The 26,228-nt window shown below is 41.7% G+C and overlaps 1 protein-coding gene across 2 annotated transcripts in view; it reads left to right on the top strand.

Annotated features, from left to right (window-relative positions):
* SH3RF3 (SH3 domain containing ring finger 3) overlaps positions 1–26,228 on the top strand; it is a 208,090-nt gene that overhangs the window by 102,593 nt on the left and 79,269 nt on the right. For both annotated transcript variants that reach the window (XM_083735501.1, XM_083735500.1), the window contains exon 2: positions 25,447–25,719. In XM_083735501.1, coding sequence (XP_083591627.1) covers positions 25,447–25,719 — 273 coding nt within the window. The remainder of the gene's footprint in view (positions 1–25,446; positions 25,720–26,228) is intronic.

Here is a 26,228-nt window from a genome sequence, read left to right as displayed (position 1 = left end):
CACTGGTTGGTACACTTCCACAATGGAATAAATTCACTATGCCAGTGTGCCATTACATTCTACTAGTCCATGGGCATTTAATCCCAATTCTATCCCACCAAGTAGGCATAACTTAATGATAGGATTGCATTGCAAAGTATGGCAATTAGCTGTGATTCTTTAATGCATGTTACTGTGTATCCTGGGTGCTGAACAACTTGTTCAGTATTGTCCTTTATATTCATTGGCTATGGACACATTCTGTTTCCTTGGGAAGTAATTCTAAAAGAAATCACAGAGTTTTATCTCATTTTGTGTTTGCTTTTTCTAAACGTAAAAACCAGTGTCTAAATTAGACTAGATATGTGGCCTGATTAAAACAAAGACTAGAGGTGAACTCCAAGAGATAGTACGAAATATTTTTCTTACTGAGATCATATATGCTATTTTTAAGTTCCTCTTTTTTTTGGAAACTGTAGCCGTAAATCTGAACATGATTTATTTTTGGAACAAGAGTCAGTACAGCTTTATTGAAAGGGGGATATGTTGCTGATAGTTTTATTATAATCAGCAATAAATTAGGTTAGCTCTGTCACTCTTGTTTTAAATTCTTCAATCACATGTCTATAATCATTCATTCCCCTCCATTGTCTGCGTGTGACCTGTGAGACAACTTCCTCTGGCGCTTCAACTGGATTTCTTTGCTGTGTGCAAGATTTATGATGGATTTAATGAAGTTAGTTCTGGCATGACTTCCCCACTGAGGAAATATATGAGCAGACTGATTCACACATTTTCAAAGAACATTATCGGAACTGAAGCTGAGTTTGATTTAAAGAAAGGCTAGATTTGGGGCGATGGAAAAGAGACAGAGAGAGTACAACTAAGAGCCAGACATAAGCTAGGAAGTGGATTTCTTGAATTCTTTGCCAAATGTTCGTGCATCTGGCTCCTGAAAAAAAAAATCTAAATAAAAGTAAATGCTATATTTTGACAATCTCTCCGTATCTGGTCATACAACTCTGTGTGCACACATTCTGAGAGCCTTTGATGTACACAGAGGGATAGGAAAATCTGTCAATTTTTATTTCACTCAGTTTCTCAATTTTTTCAGTCCTTTGCATCTCCATGCCAGTTTTTGATTTTTTTAAAAAGACCTCATGAAAATTCATAAACATGTTACTGCATGTTTCTCTTGATGTTCACAGCTTTTCAAGTAACCCCCCCAAAAAAATGCATTTTTGTATTTTCACATCTTTTCTGTAGACTTTCACCTAATACACATACGATTGTGCATGTTATTTGGCTGTAGACTTGCATTGTGAAATTCAGGGAAGTACAAATTTTGAATGATCGTTGTGTTTTGGTTTGCATATTGTTTTGGGAAGTGCAACTTAGGTTTGCGTTTAAATCACTGATATCACCAGACCTCTCCCTTATCCCTATAACACAAGTGCATCTTATTCCCCTAACACAACACCCAATATATCATACTGTATTTATTTTAGCATTAGGATACTGAACATTGGAGCATATCAACCAATTGCAAATTTGTTTACCTTGGCCAGGAACTATTTTTGCAGTCGATTGGTTGCAACTTAGAGAAACAGAAGTGGAACCTAGAATGGGATCTGGTATTAATATTAAAACACCTTGGACTGTTTGTTCCATATTGTGGGCACCAGAACCCCATCACTCCTTTCTTGGGGGATGGGATTAGTGCAGAAATTGCTCAGCTAGGTGGAGAGGAGCTGCTACACAATAATAATAATAATAATAATAATAATAATAATAATAATAATAATAATAATAATAATACCGGTAATAATTTATTTATACCCCGCCAATCTAGCTTTCCAGCAGGTGGCTTGCAGTTGTTTAACAGAGTGTGAAGGTAGTGGAAAGGTTGGCTTGGAACAGATTTGGAGCAGATATACCAATGTAGCCAACCCATTGCTCCTACTCGTGTGTTTACATTCCTTGCCTCCTTCCTAGCCTGGTAAGCAACAACAAAACTATAGTAGTGGCTTTGCCCCATCCAGCAAACCACTTCTGGATCAGTGAACACTGTTTTACCTTTGTGTAAACTGGTCTTGTTGTTGTTGTTGTTTTTTACTGGGTAAACCTAGGGTTCCTTGGAGGTTTCTCAACAAAAAAATCAGTAATGGCAGACAAGTTATCCTGAACAGCTACTTACTACTACAGTGGTACCTCGGGTTACAGACGCTTCAGGTTACAGATGCTTCAGGTTACAGACTCCACTAACCCAGAAATAGTACCTGGGGTTAAGAACTTTGCTTCAGGATGAGAACAGAAATCGCGCGGCGGCAGCGGGAGGCCCCATTAGCTAAAGTGGTAACTCAGGTTAAGAATAGTTTCAGGTTAAGAATGGACCTCCAGAACGAATTAAGTTCTTAACCCAAGGTACCACTGTATTGATCTTCCCTTTCAACATGCAGCTGTAGTAAAGAGTTGATTGGGGGTGTTCTAGGAGTGCATTGTGTTTGTACCCTAAAACTTGCCCAGAATAATCCGCAATACATGGCAGTTTGTGACGGATGCTCAGGGATTCCTAGATAGAATAAGTTTTCCCCTTCTTTTATGAATCACCCCCCATGAAACATCCCAAAGCAATTTAACAAGACAAACATCAACAATAATAACATATCAATGCAATTTCTAGGCCAAGTTTGAAAAGCGCTATACATTTATCTCTTTTACTACTTATCAAAGATCCTCTGGTTTTAAGTTGGAGGTGTATGAATTTTCAAAGGCTTTGACATCCTGTTGTAATTGATTACCAACAACCCTACAAGCAGTCTTAGTTCACTACCCTGTGCAAAGGCAAGGCAATACACGACAGAGTAAAGTTCTTACAAATTTTAACCTAAGACAAAGAACATTGTCAGCAACTGATGCCATTTACCTGGGTAAGCAAGAACTTCCCAATTGTTTCTTTTAAAAATCTTTTCTCAATTGCTCAAATACTTTAAAAAGAAACAAAAAAAACCACCCCACCAAAACAAGAGTAGTGCAGTGAGTGTACTTAACATGGTTTTTCCTTCTTAATCTTTAGCAGTAATTCGGTATAGAAGGCCGATGTTTTTAACCTCATCTTGGCCATCTGTGGAAGCCCTGCTCCATGTTCTCTCTCCAGTGCAAATGCATGGATTAGCACTATTACTTTCATCATCATCATCATCATTTATTATTTATACCCCGCCCATCTGGCTGGGCTTTCCCAGCCACTCTGGGCGGCTTCCAACAAAATATTAAAATACAGTAATGCATCAAACATTAAAAGCTTCCCTAAACAGGGCTGCCTTCAGATGTCTTCTAAAAGTCTCGTGGTTGTTGTTCTCTTTGACATCTGGTGGGAGGGCATTTCACAGAGCGGGTGTCACTCCTGAGAAGGCCCTCTGCCTGGTTCCCTGTAACTTGGCTCCTCGCAATGAGGGAACCGCCAGAAGGCCCTCGGCGCTGGGCCTCAGTGTCTGGGTAGAACGATGGGGGTGGAGATGCTCCTTTTGAAATCATAGGAGCAAACTCCTAGGGGCCATGGGGGCTTCGGCCCCTACAATAAAATATTTGAGGGGGCCAGACCCTCAGAAAGTTGGCGGCACTCCCATTTAAATGGTTTGTGTGCACAGTGTTGTGTGATTGATTATGCAGGGCAGGACTTACCTGGGCCCCCACAATATTTTATTCAAGTTGGCGCCCCTGCTTGAAATATTTACTGGGGACAATTGTGTGTGCACAGATAGAATTGCACTAGTTTTGTTAACCTCGCTTAACTTGGAATTTAGCATGGACCAATAATACTGTGTTTGGTTTTTGCTGGGAGCTTGTAAGTGCCACGGTAACTCTATGAAAACAAATGTGTCTGTACTTTAAGTTAATGTTTTCAAATTCATCTGCTGGAAACAGGCCACCTGAGAGTATTTGAAAGTAGCTTGCTTACTTTTCTTTCTTACTAACGCAACATAAAAGAAACCAAGTTGATCCTTTTACATATTTTGAATATTGTAGGGACACGTGCGTGAACACTTTGAATTAGCATGATGCACAACAGGATATGGACTTTCCTTCTAGCACATAGCACATTCTCTGGCCCAAATATGTGCTTGTTAGTGAGATCCCCTGGAGTGTGAAGCGCCAGGTTCATTATCTCTTGTTATATAACCCAGGAACTTACTCCAGATATCCAGTAATAAATGGCTGTTGCATTAAATTTATACTCTATGCTGCTGTAGTCAAAAAGGGCACAATCACAGTAGATACCACATACCAGCTGAATTATGGCAAGTGAACTGTTAGAAAATCATTGCTATTATAGAAAGCTGATTGCACTCAGTAATATGAAACTAAGCTTTTGATGAGAATAAGCATGAAAATAAAAAGGGATTTTTTTTAGTTGTGTTTTTTTTTAAAAAAATAGAGTTTACGCTATGCTATTGTGGTTGCTTTGTAATGAGGGTCTTTCATTTTTATTGATTTCCTTCCCTGTGAGAGAAGAGAACTGCTGCTTTTGATCTTTGTGGTCAATTTATAAGCTTTTATTTCCATCTTGCTCATTTTCTTTGAAATTGCACGTCAGTCCAGGAGATTTGTGAGTTTTCCTCGCCATATTTGGGTTCCCTTTGTGGAAAATAGGGGACTGCACACATAACGGTGTGTGGTGTGTTTTGCTTATGACATTGTTTTTCCGCTGCTTTCTCCTCCTCCATGAAACAGAATGTCACACAGCTCTCCTCAAACCCAGTATTCTGAAAGAGGAGAGACCACAGGAATTTGCAATCTTTGTGAAAAATCTGCTCATTTGCATATTTAGTGGCTGAGGAGAAATGGTTGGGAAGTGGCAGTTAGCAGAGAAATTATTTGCCCCAAGACACAATCAGTGTAGGCTTCACAGTCAAGTGAGCACAGAATGGGTGCTTTTGCTTCTGTTCAGCTTTGGCATCTAGCATCCAAGTTAGCCAGTACTAGACTATAGATTTCAGGCCAGGCTTGGGATGGAAGGAGCTGTCAGTTTTGGTTCTCTTGCTTCTGCACATTTCTGAAGCAATTTGTAAATTTATTTGTTTTTTAAATCTGCATTTTAGTGCCATTTTTCTCCTAATAAACAACTTTTTGTATGTGGTTTTGACCACACAGACTAATGCAAACTATTTCTTCCAACAGAAAGCATTTTAATATGTTATTTTCACCAATATATTCATTTTTATGCACGGTGTTAACTGCTGTATACATTTTTGCAAACACTGGTTGTGCGTAAAACTCCACTGTAAAATTCATATAAGTGTGAGTTTTAAACGATGGCTATGCTTTGGTTCTCATATTGTTTTAGAAAGTGAGAATTTGATAAATTTGGCTCTGTGTGTGAACTGAATCGCATTTCTCCACGGTCTGTAGTCCTGGCCAAAACCTGGATACGTGTACCACAGTCTTGCAGGGCTGCCCTGTGTGAGCAAAAGCCAGCATCCACATTTGGGTCTAAGGCAATGTGTCTGAAATGTCTGAAAGCTAACACTGTATTTGAAGGCATGCTTCACTCTTGTGTCCCAAAAGACATTGCCTGAGGATAGTTAGTTTTATGCAGTGGGTGTGATTAGAACATTTGATTACACCAGCTTGCCCTCCAGATGTTTTGGACTACAATTCCTATCAACCCCAGCCAGGACATGATGTTGCAGAAGGCTTGATTACACCAAGGCAGACAGAGCAGAATTATCTGCCCTAGAAAGAGGCTGTTTGGAAGGAGCCTCACAGGAGTCTTTAATTATCTCATTCATTCCTCACACACCCCTAGTGATTCTCTCAAGTCACGCTAATGTGCTGACAAACAGTTTGGGAATGACTGCTCCACAAGAATGATAGTTTCTTAGCTGAAAATTGTGGCTGTGCTTTTTAAGAGCACCTCCGTTTGCTGAGCGAAGAAGAGGTGAGATGCTGGGAAGTGTGCAAGATCTGAGGCAGAATAACAACTATCTGAAAACAACAACAACTTTATTATTTGCACCCTGCCGCCCATCTGACTGAATTTCCCCAGCCACTCTGGGTGGCTTCCAACATATATAAAAACACAATAAAACATCTAATATTTAAAAAGTCCCTAAACAGGGCTGCCTTCAGATGTCTTCTAAAAGTCAGATAGTTGTTTATTTCCTTGACATCTGGTGGGAGGGCTTTCCACAGGGCAGGCACCACCACCGAGAAGGTCCTCTGCCTGGTTCCCTGTAACCTTACTTCTCACAGTGAGGGAACCACCAGAAGGCCCTCAGAGCTGGACCTCAGTGTCCTGGCAGAACGATGGGGGTGGAGACGCTCCTTCAAGTATACAGGGCCGAAGCCATTTAGGGTTTTGAAGGTCAGCACTAACTCTTTGAATTGTGCTCAGAAACAAGCTGTTACATTGTCCTTGTAGCTGCTCCCAGTCACCAATCCGGCAGTCACATTCTGGATTAGTTGCAGTTTCCAAGTCACCTTCAAAGGTAGCCCCATAGAGAGTGCTTTTTAAATGATACCCAGTAAAAGTAAAGCTTCCCCTTAAGGGTGCAGTTGCAGTAACCACTGGGAAAAGTCCAACTCTTAAAACCAACTGCTCTTTTGTCAGGATGACGATGAGGGAGGAGACAGAAGAAGGAAACGTCCTTCTTTCTGTTACCTCCACCCCCCAACTGTAAGTAAGGAGAAGGATGAGGTGGGTGCTTTGGAGACTGATGAGAGGGAGACCAGGGCCTCTTATTTTGCACAGATATAGATCTGATCTGGAAAAGTGTTTGGTGACAATATTCAAAGAAGCTTGTATTTTCTTGGATACACCCTTTCAAGGACCCGACAGGTGTGGCATTTTCTGCTAAAGGAAAAGGTTCCATGCCATTCTGTGGTTCTGTGTTGCTTTCTTCCATTTTCCGAAGATAAATGTGCAATTAAGCTGGTTTATTGTCAACATAATTAGCATGTGTAAAAGATATAAACGTTTCCTTTCCTTTAAGCTATCTTTGAGATTGTCCTAGTGTAACCTCCAAAACTGCTGATTACTACAAAGGGAAGTAACTTTTAATGTACAAAGTGGCTGTTTGTTAATAGGTCATGTTATAATCCATTATTATGTTGAATAGAACTGAATCTATAGCTAACAGAAAAGGAGCTGTTAGCATGATAGCATGACCCCAGCCCCAGTCCAGCTTCTGTTAAATGTCTGTTCCCAGCAAAATGAATATCCCCCTGCTATAGCTTTTTCATGTAGCAAATCTTCAAAAATAACTTCGTTTGATCTCTTTTTAAGCAGCATTGTTCCATTTCCTCTGGACATCATTAAACTCAATTGTTTTCTGAGCAGTCCACACGAACATTCCTTTGTAGTCAGCACATCTCAGGTTTAATTGAAATGAATTCTGAATCTTTGCAAACTCTCTGGCTGTGATCCAGACAAGGAAACAGCAAGCTCCACAAATGCAGTGGGGCTTCTTAATCTCTTCCCACCCCATTTATTCCCTTGGCAGCAGCTTCTGGCACTATTTGATAAGCTGTGTTTGAGACTTGGAGAGCAGGTATTAAATGTGACTTGTGATGAATGGCGCTGCTTGGTGGAATGGGGGAGGGGGGTAGAGATTAAAACGCCCTACTGCGATTCCACAAGCCGATGCCCAAAAAACTATCATATTTGCAGCCTCTGGTGCCTTGTTTTTCTGGGGTTTTTATTTGCGTACTGTGGTGTCTAACCTAGTAATGTCTTACAATATAAATCCAGCTTATATGCTACAGTTGCTTTGATTATAACTAGAATGATAGCAATGCGTTGTTTTGTGTACTGTGTACAAGTTTGGGGACTGGGTTACCTAATAGCAGTGCTTTTTTTTTTCCTAGATAAAAAGGTACTGAAACACACTTCCCTTAGAAGACCCACCCCAAAGCCCAAAGAAGATCTCTTTGGGCTGGGGGGGGGGGTCTCCTCACCAGCTAGAGGCTTGTTGAGGCTGCTCAGCTGAGGCAAGGGGAGCCTTCCTCACCTCAGCTGAGCAGCTTAATGAGCCATAGCAGCGATAAGACTTGCTCAGCTGAAGCATGGCTTTCCCCGTGCATCAGCTGTTGGCTAGGAGGCTGAAGAGCCTCAACTGCTGTACCTCTAGCTTGCGAGGAGCCCATAGAGGATGTACCTTTTAGGCTCTGAGGAGGGTCTCCACATGAGCCAAAGGAGTACCAGGGCTTTGCTGAGGCTGGTCAGGTCTCTCCCTTCACTTCCAGGGCCCCCCTGAGAGGTTCCGGAACATTGTTCCGGCAGGTTCCAACTGGGAAAAAAAGCCCTGCCTTATAGCTTATTCTGAGTTTGTTCATAATCCGTGGTACTTTGATATTTTTGGACATGCTCATAATGTTGTGGACAAAGGCCGGCTCCCTCGGTCTGAAGCGAGATGAGCAGCGCACCCCATAGTTGCCTTTGACTGGACTTAACTGTCCAGGGGTCCTTTACCTTTTTACCTTTAATGCACTTTAGTATGGCTAGGGGAGAAATTTGTTTCTGTTTCTGTTTTAATATGAAACTAACTAATTCACAGTTTCGAAAACAATACATGAAACGAAAGAGCTATCCTTCTAAATGCACCCTTCCCTGATTTTTGTGGAACGGTTGCCCAAAAAATGTGTATATTGGGAGAAAGTGTTCATAAATTAGTGTATAAATTAGTGGAAATAACATACCAAAATGCATTATTTTAGAGGAAATTGCTTACCCACCCACACATTTGTACTAAAACTGCTGATCGTTTTTTGTGTGTACTGAAAATTGCAAAAATCAACTGAACGAGAAATATGGAGAACTGAACTTAACAATGGAAAAAGGAGAAATTCAAATTGACAGATTCGTCCATTCCTGCTCTTGAGCTATTGCCAAACCATAATACCCAATGTTAAGTTCCACCATGCACTAGTGATGGCCACTAACCTTAAGTGACTTCCCATGTTAAACAAATTCATGGATAATAAGTTTTTCAATGGTTATTAGACATGATAACTAAATGGAATGTCTTATTCATGGATAATAAGTTTATCAATGGTTATTAGACACGATAACTAAATGGAATGTCTTATTCAGAGCCAGTTTGCCATTGAATACCAGTTTCCAGGGAGCAATAACAAGAGAGGACTATTGCCTTCAAACGCCCTTCTGATTGGCTTCCTGGAGGCATCTGATTGGCTGCTGTGGGAAACAGAATTCTAGAATAGATGGATAGTTGGCCTTATTACAGCCAAAGTCCTCTTAGTGGGACTTACAAGTTCCAAAGCTACATTTTCCTATAATGTGAGGGTTTCCCCCCGCTGCTTTATATGCACCTTAAATGCTGTCTTTCAGTTTTCTTTTATTGTGTGTCAAAGCAAGATAGTGAAACTGGAAAGAAAAAACTAGTGTGATGTGGTGATTACATTCTCTTTTTTGCCCTCCCTTTATGATTCAGCACCTTAGCAGCACAAATCTCTGTAGTGCATGGAGCCAAGTTTCATAAATCTGTCAGCTGATGCCACATCAAACTAGGTATCTTTTCAGGCCCAGAGCTGTCTTCGCTTCCATTCTTGGCACACTAGGAACTCCGATAATTAGGTGTTTCACAGCTTACTTCACATATTCTGATTGAGCAGGATGAGACACAGAAGAGATGCCTAAAGCATTAAGCAGTTTGGTGTATTTGTTACAGTTTAATACCTCAAGGACTGCCTCTCCCCATATGAACTGACCCACACCCTGCAATCGTCCTCTTAAGCCCTTCTTTGTGTGCCCCCTCCAAGAGAGATCCAGAGAATAGCAACACAAGAACGAGCCTTTTCTGTGGTGGCTCCCCACTTGTGGAATTCTCTCTCCAAGGAGGCTCACCTAGCGCCTTTATTTAATATATTTAGATGCCAGGCAAAATATTCCTCTTCTTCCAGGCCTTTGGGTAATTAGCCAATCTACGGTCTTTTAAACTGTGGGGGTACTGACAAGCTTGAATGTGTGCAGAGGAGAGCGACCAAGTTGATAAAGTGTCTGGAAACCGTGTCTTATGAGGAACGAGTTGGGTATGTTTAGCCTAGTAAAGAGGAGACTGTGAGGAGATATGATAGCCATCTTCAAATATCTAAAGAGCTGTCACATGGATGATAAAGCAAGCTTGTTTCCTCCTGCTCTGGAGGCTAGGACCCGAACCAAGGGAATCAAGTTATGAGAAAGGTGATTCCAACTAAACATCAAGAAGAACTTTTTGATGGTAAGAGCTGTGTGACAGCAGAACAGACTCCCTTGGGAGATGGTGAGCTCTTCTTCCTTGGCGGTTTTCAAGCAGAGGTTTGATGGCCATCTGTCATATATGATCTAGTTGAGATTCTTGCATTGCAGGGGGCTGGATGAACCCCAAGGTCCCTTCCAATGCTGTGATTCTTTGGTTCTATAAAAGGCACCAGTCATGATCAGAAACCAGTTGAATTGGAGCCTTGGTGAAGTCTTGATGAGTTACAAGGGTATATGAATACTAATCCAAGAGTATAACAAAGCAAGGGATTGCTAGCCATTTTTACTCTGAATTATACCCTTCTGAGACTGAAGTCACCTTCAGTTTTTTCCTTAAAATTGTTAAAACTGTTCACAGTGAGGTAGCAGACACCATCTCATGATAAAGAATTGGTTAATAGCATATGAGGTGTTTATATTATTGCTCTTGCAGATAGGTGGCGTGATCACACTGTAATTTGCAGCAAACGCCCTGGACTATGTTAGCTGGAATTAAACTGATGAGTTTAAGGTGTAGCTTTGAGCCACAAATTATAGATAATCAACCTTTATCTATCGTAAAGAGATGCTGCCGAGTGACATGAAAGGCTCGTTTGCATTCTGAGCGTATGCATCTCCCTGGTGCTTTTTCCCCAGCCGGTACTCTTAAGTACTGTTGCTTTATACGATCAGAAAATATAATGATGGTGGGGTTTATTCTCACTGAAGTAACAAGAAAGCAGAATAGATGTTAATGGGAGCCTTTATCTGCAAAGAGCTCTCATCTTTTAAAGAAGAAGACAATTTCAAATGTGAGAGTGCTTGACTTTTTCAGTATTCAGAGCTTGTTGAAGGCACAGGTCAATGTTGTAGCAAGCTGTCTCCTCGACCTACTCAACACTTATCAAAGGCTGAGCTGATTAAAGACCCTCTGGCAGCAGGCAGACTACCGTGGGTGTATGAGAATGTGCCAATCTGTACTGTCAGCAGGATTTAGACTTTCAAGAGGCTCTTAATCGTCTTTATGAAGAGTGTGTGCCAATGAATTGCGTTTAATGAGTCGCTACATGCAATGGATCTGGGTGAAAGGATAAAAACTCCTAAGCGCTGGGAATGCCACTTCAGGGAGGGTGAGGGGCCCAATCCAGGCACATCCAGAACATATAAGTGATATGCCGCTTGTAGGGAAATATTGCTGATCCTGTAATTTAAACATCATTAAAGTCCATTGGACTTGGCCCTTATATATTTAACATTTGAATTGTTATGACTAGAAACAATTTAATAATAAAAAGAGCATCTGTGCCAGCTAAGAAATACTGATGATGTGCTGAATTTCTAATGCCCTTTTCTTTTTAGATTTTGACAAATAATGCAAGAAATGTTTTAGCTGCACCTTTAAAACAAGGAGCATCTTTTAGCTCAAATCAGGTTTAATCAGAATCAAGTCCCACTTTGTACAATAAGCATGCTGATCTGTCAACATCTACTCATCATAGTTACTAAATGGGAAATCTTCAGCTCAGAAACTGTAGGTGGGTACCATTTGATGGAAGGAGGGAGTGGGAAGATAAGGCTAACCAGCTGGTTGGTGGAGAGTGGAGACCAGCAAAAGAGCAAGGTTAGTGAAGGACCAGCTTGGTCAAGATGTCCAGGCTACAGATTTCTACCTGAGGTTGGGTGCATTCCTTGTGCAAGTAGCAGAAACCATGGCAGGATGGTTAGTAAGGAAATCAACAAAGTCACATCGTGGGACAGGCGGCTCTCAGGCACAGAAAGGCCTTGGGTGAGCTGAAGTAAGGCATGATTTTCTCCTGCTTTCTTCACTGGGAATGGACAACAGCAGGAGGAGATTACCAACTCCTTGCCCTGTTGGTGAGCTTCTAGACATCTGGCCTGACCCCACTGTAAACAGACTGCTAGGCTTGATAGGATTTTCTCCGATCAAGCAAAGGAATCCTTGTGTTCCACACCATTACATTTTCTGTGATGTGAGTGAATAAAGTATTGTCTCGTTGACCGAGCCAAGAATCCTTTTACTGGCGAGCCAGAATTGCATTAGAAGACATTAATGGTTAGTCCTGTAAAAAGAGAGGTGTTGCTCCCCCCTTCCCCATTCTGAATTTGAGTAGACTATTCCTTTGACTGCTATGTTCAACCCAGTTGTAAATATTAACTCAGCGGCACAGGAATTTATACCCTTAGTGGAGCTTTGTAACAAAACCCCGAAGTAAATAAAAAATTTGGCTCTACAATAGAAGCCAGCCTCTTCACTGAGGCTATCAGACATTCTGGCAGCTTTAGCTAGTGCTCTTTTTTGCTAATCTGATCTCAAGGAAACCATTAATACTGCTTTATAGAATGCCCAAAGGGTACTTTAGGAAGGTGCCTCATGAATTTCTGGGCAAGAAGACAATGGCGCATATGAGTGCGAAGCAGGATTTGTTTCATGATCATGAGCTGTGAAGGTAATAAAAAAGTCACCTCCTGGGAACCATAATAATTTATTTCAAAGCACAAGATAAAACACTCCAATAAAATCACAAGAATCCCACAGTGTGCCAAATTACAGAATTCGAACACTTGGCTTATCAGCCTGACTGACTGAACTCTATAACGCTTCGTATTTTGCCCTACAGTCTATTATTTTATAATGCTGAATGATAGGTGATTGTGGGGAAGTGCAAAGACCCTGATCCTTTTTCTGCTTCTACTCTGGCAGTTTAGTATTTAGATGGGGCATAGTGAATAGAGCACTACTGGTGCAATATATCCTGTGACATCATGGCAGTAAATATGATGTCAGAGTAGACAATTGTCCTTGCCAACCGCACTATTGAGTGCTGCCACCTGGCTGAAGAAGAGGTGTGGAAATGGTTATATGTAATCAGGACTCACAATACTTGATTTTTATAATACCTGGGATGCCTTTGGATTATGGTGGGTGCCATTATATTGGTATAGCCTTTGCACTTGATATATAACAGAAACTTGTTCAAATGGCACAGTGTTTGCGGTGTACTACTTACTGAGATGGTAAACTTGTATCTAGACTGATAAATTCAGGCTGTAGATGACACTCATGTGACTGAATGTCATCACATAGTAAAATTCCCTTGACACAGAAAACTAGATGTAAAGGGCAAGGACCACGGGCTGATTCAGCAGAGCTTTTTCTATGCTCATAGATCTTAGAACTAGAAGAGACCCAAGAGTCATCTGGTCCAATGTATCCATGACAAATGGCCATCCAACCTCTACTTAAAAACCTCCAAGGAAGGAGAGTCCACAACCTCCCAAGAGAGACTCTTGTGGGAGAGCCAGTGTGGTGTAGTGGTTAAGAGCGGTGGACTCGTAATCTGGTGAACTGGGTTCGCTTCCCCACTCCTCCACATGCAGTTGCTGGGTGACATTGGGCTAGTCACACTTCTCTGAAGTCTCTCAGCCTTACTCACCTCACAGAGTGTTTGTTGTGGGGGAGGAAGGGAAAGGAGAATGTTAGCCACTTTGAGACTCCTTTGGGTAGTGATAAAGCAGGATATCAAATCCAAACTCTTCTTCTATGGGTTCGAGCCCCACGGTGGACAAAAGATTCCTGCATTGCAGGGAGTTGAGCTAGATGGCCCTTGTGGCCTCTTCCAACTCTACAATTCTATGATTCTGTGCTCAGGTATATAATTTACATCCAAAGTCTCTCTCTCAAGCTGTCCCAGGGCCAACTGGCAAGCCAATACAGTTCGCATCTGAAGCACTTTGGTGCCCCACAGAGTGTTTGTTGTGGGGGAGGAAGGGAAAGGAGAATGTTAGCCGCTTTGAGACTCCTTCGGGTAGTGATAAAGCAGGATATCAAATACAAACTCCTCCTCTTCTTCTTCTTCTTTTTCTTCTTCTTAAATTGTGTGTTGTTTTTATTTTAAAAAACAATTTAATAAGAGTTTGGACACAAGCAAGAATCACAATCAGTAAGTCCTAGATATATTTATTTGTTCAAGTCTTTACATTTAATCGCTGTTCAAACATGAATATATCATGTTTAGCATCTCTTAACACAAACTTTCTTGACAATTGTCAATTGAACATTATCAGATGAGCAGAACAATCAGTTCACTTGTGGCCTTGAATGTTAATTGACCATCCAATAACCTTTACATAAAGCTCCGACCCTGAAAATTACAGTTGTATATACCTAAATTAGAATCATAGAATCATAGAGTTGGAAGAGACCACAAGGGCCATCGAGTCCAACCCCCTGCCAAGCAGGAAACACCATCAGAGCACTCCTGACATATGGTTGTCAAGCCTCTGCTTAAAGACCTCCAAAGAAGGAGACTCCACCACACTCCTTGGCAGCAAATTCCACTGTCGAACAGCTCTTACTGTCAGGAAGTTCTTCCTAATGTTTAGGTGGAATCTTCTTTCTTGTAGTTTGGATCCATTGCTCCGTGTCCGCTTCTCTGGAGCAGCAGAAAACAACCTTTCTCCCTCCTCTATGTGACATCCTTTTATATATTTGAACATGGCTATCATATCACCCCTTAACCTCCTCTTCTCCAGGCTAAACATGCCCAGCTCCCTTAGCCGTTCCTCATAAGGCATCGTTTCCAGGCCTTTGACCATTTTGGTTGCCCTCCTCTGGACACGTTCCAGTTTGTCAGTGTCCTTCTTGAACTGTGGTGCCCAGAACTGGACACAGTACTCCAGGTGAGGTCTGACCAGAGCAGAATACAGTGGCACTATTACTTCCCTTGATCTAGATGCTATACTCCTATTGATGCAGCCCATTACACATCCATTCCCCTTTCTAAAGAGGACTAACTTCAACAATCTCTGACCCTTGATTATGTAGGAGAAGGAGAAGCACGTAGTTAAACAATGCCATTCTTAATAGCGTGTAGCACATAATGCTCTGTCAGTGATCCAACCATCATCACCTCCGCTTTCTGAAAGCATAACTAGGGGCTGATTCAGGAAGTAGTAGAAATAAAGGTGCTATGCACATTCATAGGACATGTACAAAAGCAAAAGACTGGTGCTAAAGGGAGGGAATCCAGTTCTTACTCAGATTCCATAACAACATGCAAAACATTTTGCTGTTACATAAGTAGTTTTGATAACAAAGCGAAAACTTGCGGGCCATTTTTGGAATTAAAAAAGAGCTCCCCAAGATATTCTGTTTTGTTTTGCCCTGCAGCATAATATGATGCATAAAATCCCGAGTTTATAATATTGCCATGAAATAGTCTAGGGAGGGAAAACACTGTCAAAAACAAATCGGGGGAGGGGGGAGTTTTCATTTTATTTAGCTGTGCTGCTAATGCTCGCCAGATGAAATTGAAATGAACCCCCAAAAGTGCAACATTTGTAGATCTGGGTGGAATACTGCCATTTGAGGAATTATTAATGAGAGATTTTATGTGTGTTGAAGGAATTAATACTCCACTTTGAGAGCAAAACACACAGCAACTCTAAACATTTTGCTACTTGAGCACCTCCATAACAGAGTTTAATTCTGTTGTTTGTTGCAGTTTTATGGAGCCCTAAGGGTACTTGTGTTGGTACTGCAGAATATCTGTTTGCACACATATGGCGGGGTGGACCTGTAGTACTTTCACATATCTGCAATATCAGCCAAACATGAAGCAGCTTTGAGCGGATTTGATGCCTTCTGCAATCACTTCTCCCTTGGTAAACATTCAGAATCCACCTAATCAAGCTGGAGCTTTTTCATCCAAACGTGCGGGAAAGCTGCTTCTCTTCACTATAGGGTGTTTCAGAGAACATTAAAATAAAATAAAAAGCAGCTCTGCTTTTAGCAAGATGATGCAGCCCTACACAACATGTGGTCCACGAAGACAAGTGCAGCAAACCAGCTATTTGTTATGGGCCAGGTTGTTGACAACACCACCCCACCCTGATTTTTGCATCTTTGTGCATTATAAGTTGTATGGATAAAGGTGGTCCTCGTCAATTCTGCCACCATTTTCCTCTGATCTAATGCTAGAATCATTGCAGCGCAGTTCCCCGGTTTAATAAACAAGTTAACTGCTTTGATAGCAGTCTTTATCCATCCCATTCTTTTCTTGGAACTGTTAGCGTAAAAAAAAATAATAGCACTGGGTTAAGAGTGTCAGCTATCTCCCAGTGGGGAACACAGAGCCAGGCTCCAGCTATATCACTGCACAAATATGCAGTTGTTTCGAAGATAATACTCAACCGTTTCTAAAAAACCAAAAAGCTCATTTGACTCCAAACGTCCACAGCGTTTATATCACATATTAAACAGATGGAAGATGGGCAGTTGAACATGGAAGACAGCAATTCTCTGCCTTGAGTCAGTCTAGAGCAGTGTTTCTCAAACTTGGGTCTCCAGCTGTTTCTGGACTACAACTCCCATCTTCCCTGGCTAGCAGGACCAGTGGTCAGGGATGATGGGAATTGTAGTCCAAAAACAGCTGGAGACCCAAGCTTGGGAAACTCTGGTCTAGAACATGGTGATTTCTTCATCCATTAAGGGCATGTGAGAAATCAGCCATAAGTGGAAGTGTCATATGCCTTTCATATTTTTTGAGCTGTATGAATTATAATTCTTGACAGTAGTTCTTTAGGGTATCTCAAAGTTATTTCTCTAGCCATCACACCTAGGACTTTTATTTTTCTTCTGTTGTATCTGTAATGGACATTTTCAGTTTATAAAAGCTTGTGGACTCCAACAAAGTAGTTTGGTGGGGTGGGGACAGGGAGAGTTATATTTAGCCTATGTGCCCACTCCTCTGTTTAACCAGATGTCTTGTATTACATATTTTCTATGGGAAGAGATCCTTGTAAATTCATGGTTAGAAAAGTAGCCAAAACTGAAGGTATGTTGAAAGGATATTAAGTTGCACAAAGTTTTAAGATTTTTTGATACCGCTGAAAGGAACCAAAATTAAAATTCCATGAAAGAACATGTGCATTGTGTTACACAAGCCACAATGTTCTGTGGCGCTTTAAAAACCAAGGTTGCAATTCTACACACACGTGCATTGCACTAATCCCCTCATTTTACTCAGTGGGACTTACTTCTGAATAGACATGCAAGGAATTGTGATGTAAGAATGTTACTGTGAAATCAACTTCTGTATGCCAGTGCAAGTTTGGCAAGTTCAGGAAGTGATCACTCCAGTTGGCACGTAGGTAAATGGGTACAGAGTGTGTTTGGGTGGGGGCGGGGGGTATACAGTGATGTAAAAAGGATCAAGAAAACTTGGCATTGAACATTTCCCATGTTAGATATTCCATATTGTAGACACCGGAGCACCAAAGTGACTCTTATGTAAATGTGCTCTGACAGTTCATAGGATTTGACATAGCATTTCCAGTATTTATTTAGATCCCATTTTAACTGAAACCACAGGCTTCCCATGTTTCTCTTAACGGAGCTGAACCAAAGCAAGTTCTGGCACAAGAGTGCCAACATCTATACCAAATCACTACACCGCATTATTTCGTGACCTTTCCATCAAGTTGCCGAACAAAGTTGCGCATTGTTCTGCTAAACAAGCGGGTGTGTAACTTAATCTGTCGATTTAGATCTGCTTTATCTGCGGAGGCGTTTATCAGTCCCTTCCATCTTTTTGAATTCCTAGCGCGGTTTCTTCTTCTTCTTCACATAAGTAACTGAACAGTTATCACATGATTGTGCCTTTTAGTTACAGTCAAACCACTTCAAATTATTGCTCCGGGCGTGAAAGGCTACATATCATGGCGTGAATGCTCCAATTCATCAAGTTTCTCTTCCCTGCTGTTTCCCTCTCCACCCCACCCCGACTTCCGCCTGTTGGAATTATTTTAATATATATATATATTTCAGTGAGAAAGCTCCTCTCCCTTCTGGATACAGCTGATGCGATTTCCCATAAGCTGTTATGCATGACACAAACCATATGCTGAATCCTTGTCCTGGCTGCCTGCGTGAAGCATCCATCAGTACTCACAGAAGCTCCTCTGAGTTCTGCCACACGTCTTGCACAGAGTGAGAAATTGGTGCGATGCTCTCCGAGTAATGAGCCGCAAAATTAGCATTATGGGTTTTAATTGTTATTAATGTCTTGTACCGGCCATTTGTTGTTTCAATGCCGGATAGCCCTCATGTGGGTGTCTTTTTTCTTTCTTCCTTCCTTTTTGTCTCATGTCTACATTTTTCTAAACTGGCTGCTGGTGGTTGTTTCAATGGAGCTTAATTCTTGGCCACAGAACCTGTGGTATGTTAGCTCCAGAACCTGTTCCCTCCTTTGCAGTGTAGTTGTTGTGAGGATAATCATGGAGGAAGAAGCACAGTGTGTTTAACTATGCTGCCCTGGTCTTCCTTGAGGACAGCAGGGTGAAAATAAATGCATAAAATAAAAGGTCTGGAACTTGTAAGATAATAAAAATTGATTCTGAGCTCATGGAGAATGACCCCTTTGCGGGACAGCGCCAGCCCAGGATCTGGCAAACATGCTGGAGGTGAGAGGCATTTCCAGGCCTGCACGAACCATCTCCACACAGGCCTGGGAAGTGGATTGCAGCCTGCCTGCCAATTGACCAATGGCAAGACGGGCTGACTGAAGTTCCCTAATGGACCTGTCTGCATTGGATGCTGGTGGCAGGGAAGGTGGCTCTGTCCCACCACACAGGATGGAAAAATAGTGGACTGATCTGGATGCAGCTTGCAAGAAGGGACTTGTGAGAAAGCTCACATTTCACAACTATAAACAATGCCTGCTATTGTCCAGGGTGTCATAGAAAGTAACAGCAAAAGAACTGCCTGTGTCCCAAAAAACACAAGTACTGTCCACAACAGTCTTGCATACCAGATCATAATTGTGTAAGAAAGTAACAGTGGAGATGTTTAGGAACACTGTAGATTAATTTTTGGCTTTCCCATGAAGTGTGGTTTGGCTCTGCTAAAGTAGTTTGAAATTCTCTTCTTCCCTCTTCTTCCTTTCCAGAGCTGTGAATGGTGCAGATCTGCACACTTAAAATAGCAATCTTGTAAATAAGCCTGTTTAAGGCCTAGCCTGCTAAGAGGCTAGTACCTGGCATTTCAGTACTAGCCATGGAGGAGGAGAAGTTGTCGTTTAGTCGTTTAGTTGTGTCTGACTCTTCATGACCCCATGGACCAGAGCATGCCAGGCACTCCTGTCTTCCACTGCCTCCCGCAGTTTGGTCAAACTCATGTTCGTAGCTTTGAGAACACTGTCCAACCATCTCATCCTCTGTCGTCCCCTTTTCCTTGTACCCTCAATCTTTCCCAACATCAGGGTCTTTCCCAGGGAGTCTTCTCTTCTCGTGATGAGGAGAAGTACCCTCCTAATAATAATTTATTATTTATACCCCGCCCATCTGGCTGAATTTCCCAAGCAACTCTGGGCAGCTCCCATCAGATTAAAAACAGAATACAACATCAAACCTTTAAAAACTTCCCTAAACAGGGCTTCCTTCAGATGTCAGACATCTGATGGGAGGGCGTTCCACAGGGCAGGTGCCACCACTGAGAAGGCCCTCTGCCCGGTTCCCTGTAACTTCACATCTTGCAGTGAGGGAGCTGCCAGAAGACCCTGGACCTCAGTGTCCAGGCAGAACGATGGGGGGTGGAGACGCTCCTTCAGGTATACCGAAGGAGGCATCCCTAATGGAAACTCAGAATACTAACCTTTTCGTAGCCTAGCAAAAAAAGAGGAGAAGAGGCACCTTCTGCCAAACAGATTAGTGAGAAGTGATGGATCTGACAGGTTGGCTTCCCTCCAACCTAGTATGGACACCAAACAGATGGGCAGGAAGTGGACAGGAAGATCCATCTTTTCTTTACCAAGCTGCATAGGATTCCTTGTTAAGTGCAAAGCTGCAGTAAAAAGCCCTGCTTTTGTACTATTCAAGTCATGTGTGAATGTTGTTAATATTGGATTTTCTAAAAAAGAAAATCTAATGCACTTTCTAGCAACTAGAATCCAGCCAATGTAAGTTTTTAATGACTTTACAGAAGCTGTCAAATCAAAAAGTGGTATGTGTCTGTAAATGCTCTAACTCAGGCTTAAACCTCTTCATTACTGGAAAGAACTCGTGGAATCTTAGTTCTGCGAGGACACTCTGTTCAGAATCCTTCCTTTCCTTTCGAAACCACAATTCCCAGTGTTCTGGGTTAGGGAGATACTTTGAACCTGTGTACATTTGTAATGCTGACATTTCCTAAGGCTAGAATTCAAAGAGAAAAGTTAAGTATGCCCCTAGAGTATGGTTCATGCTCAGTATTTTGTTTGATGACCTCTCTGCATCCCCTTTGAATAGATTCTTTTCTTTCCAAAGTCCCTTCAGTTTCAAAGGGGTTTGCCATGTGACATGGGGTGGGGAGCTGTCTAATGTCCAAACACACACACCCAGAATCCCCTTGGGTGGCTAGAACTGTTTGCATGGCCCTTTGTGTCTCGGCCTTAATTGTTTGAGCTGTGTCTTAAAATATTTGCTTCAAATTCCTGAAGGGTGTTGATTTTTTAAGGCAATAAGGTCACCTTTTATAAGCACTTGCATTGAAATATTAAGAAATGTGCTCAATAGATCTTGGGGGTTTTTTTGGTAGAGATCATCTTCATTGCTTTCTGGAGCTAAGATAGCCTTTGACATCCTTTCACTATTTCAACTTTGAAGCTAACTCACAAAATAACTTTATTCTATTACTCAGGAAATATTCATTTAAAAGTATGGTAATTATAGGACAAAATCTTCCTCTAGTAGAATTACAGTGGTAGCTTAGTTCCCGGACAGCTTAGTTGTCGAACAAATCGGCTCCTGAACACCGCAAACCCGGAAGTAAGTTTGCGAACATTTTTTGGAAGCTGAACATCTGACGTGGCTTCCGCAGCTTCCGTTTGAGTGCAGGAAGCTCCTGCAGCCAATTGAATGGTTTTTGAATGGTTTCGGGAGTCGAACGGACTCCCGGAACGGATTAAGTTCAAGAACCAAGGTACCACTGTATTGGCAGCTTTCCCCTTCTCTTGTTCTCTAATCTCCGTAAGGAAAGATCCTGCAGTATCTATATATATGAAAGTGAAGCCTCTGGTTCTGATTGGTTCATGATCATTCCAACTACTCAGGAAAGAAAGATGCTTGCAGTGGAGTTTCTATGAAAGGAAAGGAAGCTTATGCAGTTGCTAAAAAAAGAAGGTTGAGGACTGGAAAGAGGTACCAGAATGTAGAGAAGCTCAGAAGCATGGAGCCCAAAGACAAGGTGGTTGAGTAAAGGAAGGCTGCAGCATATGCAATGGACTGTTAACAGGAAGAGGGAAGGTTAAGTGGAAGAAAAGAAAGATGAATGCTGAAGAGACCTAGAACAGAGTCAAGAAAAAGTCAATGTAAAATCTTGCAGCAGAGCTTGTGAGGGCCATTGGGGGGCTGACACCACACACACGGTGTCAGGATGTTGGGAGGAGCTGGGGGTGGAGCTGAATGTGGCAGCCACGTGGCTCAGTGGCTGGTGGCTGCTCCTTTGCCTCCTCTTGGTGCCGCCATAGTTGGGAGACTGCTTTGATCCTCCTTCCCCTCTACAGCAGGAGGAGGAGCAGAAGCCTCTGCACTTTATGGATATGGGGAGGGGCGGACTGTAGCCCTTGCCCCCCCCAAAGGGCTCAGCCCCCAGGAGCCAATGCCCCTGCCTCACAGTAGACTGTGGCTTAGCATAAACGTGTGGGCATGTGGATTCCCATATCAAAGATTGTTTTGGTCTTCGGCTCCTGTGCTTTGCTGAGTTAAGTCTTCGTATTAAAACACAGACTTGTGGTTTGGCTCTCCTGGGCAAACTACAAGTCATAATCAACCATAGAACAAGCTATGGTTATAGTTCATGGTTGGTCTGGGACATGCAAGCCCAGAGAGTTAACCAGACCAACCCATCACTTAGTGCAGCACAGCAAAGCAGCTGCAATCTCCTTGTCTGAAGCCCATAATACCAGCTTGTGCAGTTGTGCTAAGCCATGGTTTGGCTTGGCATGGCATGCAAACCAGGCCAGCATTTAAAGGCGGAAGTTGCTGTATACGGAATTGAAAATAGAAACAGGCACGCTTTAGGATGGTGGCCAAAACAACAAGACCAAAGGAATTGGGACAAAAGGGGAGGCTGGCAGAAGAAGTAACTTTAGGTAATGGAGACATGGAGTTGGGGGAGAAGGAGAAGCCAAGAAGAAAGTAGCGCTGACATCAGGTCAAGGAGCAAGAGGAGTTGGGCACTGTTGCACAGTAGAAGATGGATAAGCCAGAGAGTTTTTGAGGTCTGACCAGTGTGGACTAGGCTGCCAAAGAGGCAGAGGACAGCAGATAGTGGAGAGTGAGATTTCATATATTGATTTAAACTAACCACCCTATTCACTGGTTGCAGGCTTCTAGTTACCATTTAATTGCCTTGTGATTGTTGTTTGTCAATTTGCCAGCAGGTAGTTTCTTAAGTGCTACTGTTTGATTTGGCTGAAACATAAATGCAGAATGATTGAGTTTCCAGCATATCATTAGGACCTCGCTAAAATACTTCTCTCTTTCTCTTTCTCTATTAATGCTTCGGGCTTTCTTGTCAGCACTGATTGATTGAAACAGTAAAGAAACCTTCTGCAGAATCCAGCACTGTGCAGGAAAACATTGACATACACGGAGTAGTGACTTTTCTATGCTCCCTTGCCCTCCAACTCTTGCCATTTTTGTGACAGACTTAAATCCATAGTAGATGGGCATTCTTGTTTTATTTCTTGTTAATGTAAGAAATGCATGGGGCAATCAATATGACTAATCAATTCCCCTTGTGCTCTCCTCCTCCCCCTCCTTTTGGGTGGAGGAGGTGCTGTGAAGCTACGTTTTCTGGAAAACTTTTTTAAAAAAACAATAAATCAGGGCAGCTACAGGAAATAAGATTGTCAGTGGTGACATGAGTTGCCATGATGCTAGTTTAGTAATGGAATTCTGCTGCTTCCTTTATTCAGGGTCCTTTCACACATTGGACTTTCCTTCCTTGGAGGTTTTTAAGCAGAGGTTGGATGGCCCTCGGTCATGGATGCTTTAGCTGAGATTCCTGCATTGCAGGGGGTTGGGCTAGATGACTCTTAGGGTCCCTTCCAACTCTACAATTCTATGATTCTGTGGTTCCACATCATATACCAGAGTTTGCCACAGTTTACACTTGAGATGCAGACAAGAGTACCCGCCTGATTGGGAACACCTGTCCATTGCATGTACATACATACACATTCGTAGGTATACATTTGAGATGTGCACCTAAAATGTAACATGTGAAATGGACATCAGCTATGAGCAAAGATTATTTGCCTCTTTTCACTATCCTGGCAGGCATTTCTATTCCAGCTCATCAATCCTGCACTGGATAGTTCCCCTTTTGTTGATGTATTCCATTGTTGAGGAAGTGCAAGAATTAGATCAAGAGACTGGCTACAACATAAAAGTGGAGCTGGATTTGGGTGAAAAGGGGGTGTTTTATGTTTTGGTTTTGCTTGCTTTTTAATGAGTATTCCACTGACTCTTAGGGACAATCCATATGAACATTATTGCATCTTGTTTTATCGTTACAAGCCTTCAGTGTTGTTGTTTTTAATTTTATCTGTAATGAATGTTACATTGCCTTGGATCGCTTTCTAGGCAGAAAAGCGATTAATGCATTTTATGGATAATTGATAAATTAATATTGAATACACTACACAGAGAATTTTGGTGTGCTGAAACAGACTTTAATAATTGAGTTTATACAAGTCCTGGTATTGATGCTCATTTGCACATTATACTAAACCATAGACCATTTTCCACAAGGAAATCTTACCCACATTTTTCCTCCCCGCCAGTTCATGGAGGAAATAAACACCACCCCTGGCTTCAAGTTACATCAAGACCAGTGTTTGGTCAAAAAAAAACATGTTTGGTAAACCAAGAGCAAACCCTGGATTCACTTCATGGCTTGTTTGAAATGAAGTAATCCACAGCCCCAGGTTTGAACGTAATTCTAAGACAGTTATTATATTTTCTTTCCTCCCAGCGTGGAGTGGGAGCAAGGTGGGCTATAAGCCATGGTTTATGGTTTACTGTGATGTGCAGTTTTAAAAAATGATTTGTACCAGGACAAATCGAATCAAAATCTTTCAAGGCTCTTATTGAAACCAATAAACTATTCCAAAATACCAAGGCCAGCTTATCTGTTCTTCATTATTTGAATACTTGGTGGATGAAACAAATCAGGGACAGATTAGGGAGGAAAATAAAAGGATTTGAAACAAGTATCTGCATTTCTTTAGTCATCACTGAAGCTATCCATGCTGTCATTTTCCAGATTGTGAATTGGCTATATAGGTAGTGGTCCTAACTGAAACCCTTCATATTGTTTTAAAAAACAATTCTTTATCTCTGTTAGTCATAGAAAAATGAATGTGCTAAAGATGATACTTTTCATTAGGCTAATTCTGTGATTGAAAAGGGGTGCAAGCTGAAAAGTTATCATCCAGACTAAAGCAAAACAGTGTTAACTGTTTACTTTTTAATCAATGAGGATTAGTTTAAACAAAGTCCAGGTACCTATGTTGTGTCTCTATAGGATAATTCCCCACCCTCAGAAATCTGCAAGGCGGCCAATATGTTATTTCACATGAAAAGTGTATATTAACCTGTGACATGAGGATGACATAACAACATTTGGCATCATTTGTGTGCCATTTACATGAATATTTTATCATTTATTGAGCAATATTATGAAGAGAAAGGGAAAGTGTGTACTTGGAAATCAAAAGTTACAAAACTAGAAGATAGAATTGTGAACTAAATAGCATTATGTTTAAATATTTTAGTAACACTAAGCAGCCAAGAAAAGTAACTACTGCTGATGGAAAGGTCAGTCTTCTTTTGTGAGAGTTGTTTCTTCCCATGGGTCAACTAACTTATACTCAGAGTAGACCCATTGAAATTAGTGGTCATGATTAAGTTATGTTCATTCATTTCAATAAGTCTTTTCTGAATGAGAGTTAGTTGAATACAACCCCATGTGCTTTGGGTTTGGCAGTGAGCAGATCAGCCATATATGACCGCCAAAGGACAACAAAACTTGAAACTAATAATGCCGAAATATGCTTGGTGTATAAATCAAGTTATAATAATGAAAATGTAAAAGAGTATATGCTGGTATTATAATTGATTTAATCACATTGCATCATATCCTCCTTTTGTTGTTGCTGCAGAACTCTCAACTTCCCTACGGAAAAGCTCTCTATGCTTACGAAGGCAAGGAACCTGGTGACCTCAAGTTTAACAAAGGAGACATTATTATACTGCGACGAAAAGTAGACGAGAATTGGTATCACGGGGAACTGAATGGAAATCATGGCTTTTTCCCAGCAAGCTATATCCAGTGTGTCAAGCCCCTCCCACCAGCTCCACCTCAGGGCAAAGCACTTTATGACTTTGAAATAAAGGACAAGGATCAAGACAAGGACTGTTTGACCTTCACCAAGGTAGTGTGAAATCTTGCTTCTCCTCTTAATGAGTATCTCTGTGATTCAGACAGTGTTTGTTCCAAAGGAAACCACAGGAAAAGAGTCAAAACCTTTGGCCATGCTTGTTTTATCTATTATAGCAGCACATCTCAGTGTTTACAGTGAAGAAGGAGAAATACTTCCCATATATTATTATTATTTGTGGATCCTCTGAAATTCTGTGACATGGCCAAGGTGGTTTTAGGCCTGTCAGATTCTCATGCATGAGAGTTTAGGTGCTTAAATTCAAGTATGTTCATAAGACAGGATGGGATTAATTTAGAATCGCAGAAGAGGGAGTAAAGGCCCATCGAGCAGAACTCCCTGCTATATGGCAGCACTGTCAGTCCATAGCCCCTCAGAGGGCAACTTCTGCATCCAGGCCACAGAGGATGTGCACTGGGGGGAAAGGTTCTTCACCAGCAAACAGGAAATTCCTTCTCAATTCAGAGCTTACCCTTCAGCTTTTGTTGAATATAGGTTACTTT

This window comes from Podarcis gaigeae, assembly GCF_964106915.1.
Source record: "Podarcis gaigeae genome assembly, chromosome: 4".
Lineage (NCBI taxonomy): Eukaryota > Metazoa > Chordata > Lepidosauria > Squamata > Lacertidae > Podarcis > Podarcis gaigeae.
Note: the sequence above shows the minus strand (reverse complement) of the source record. Positions and strands in the feature narration are given on the sequence as shown.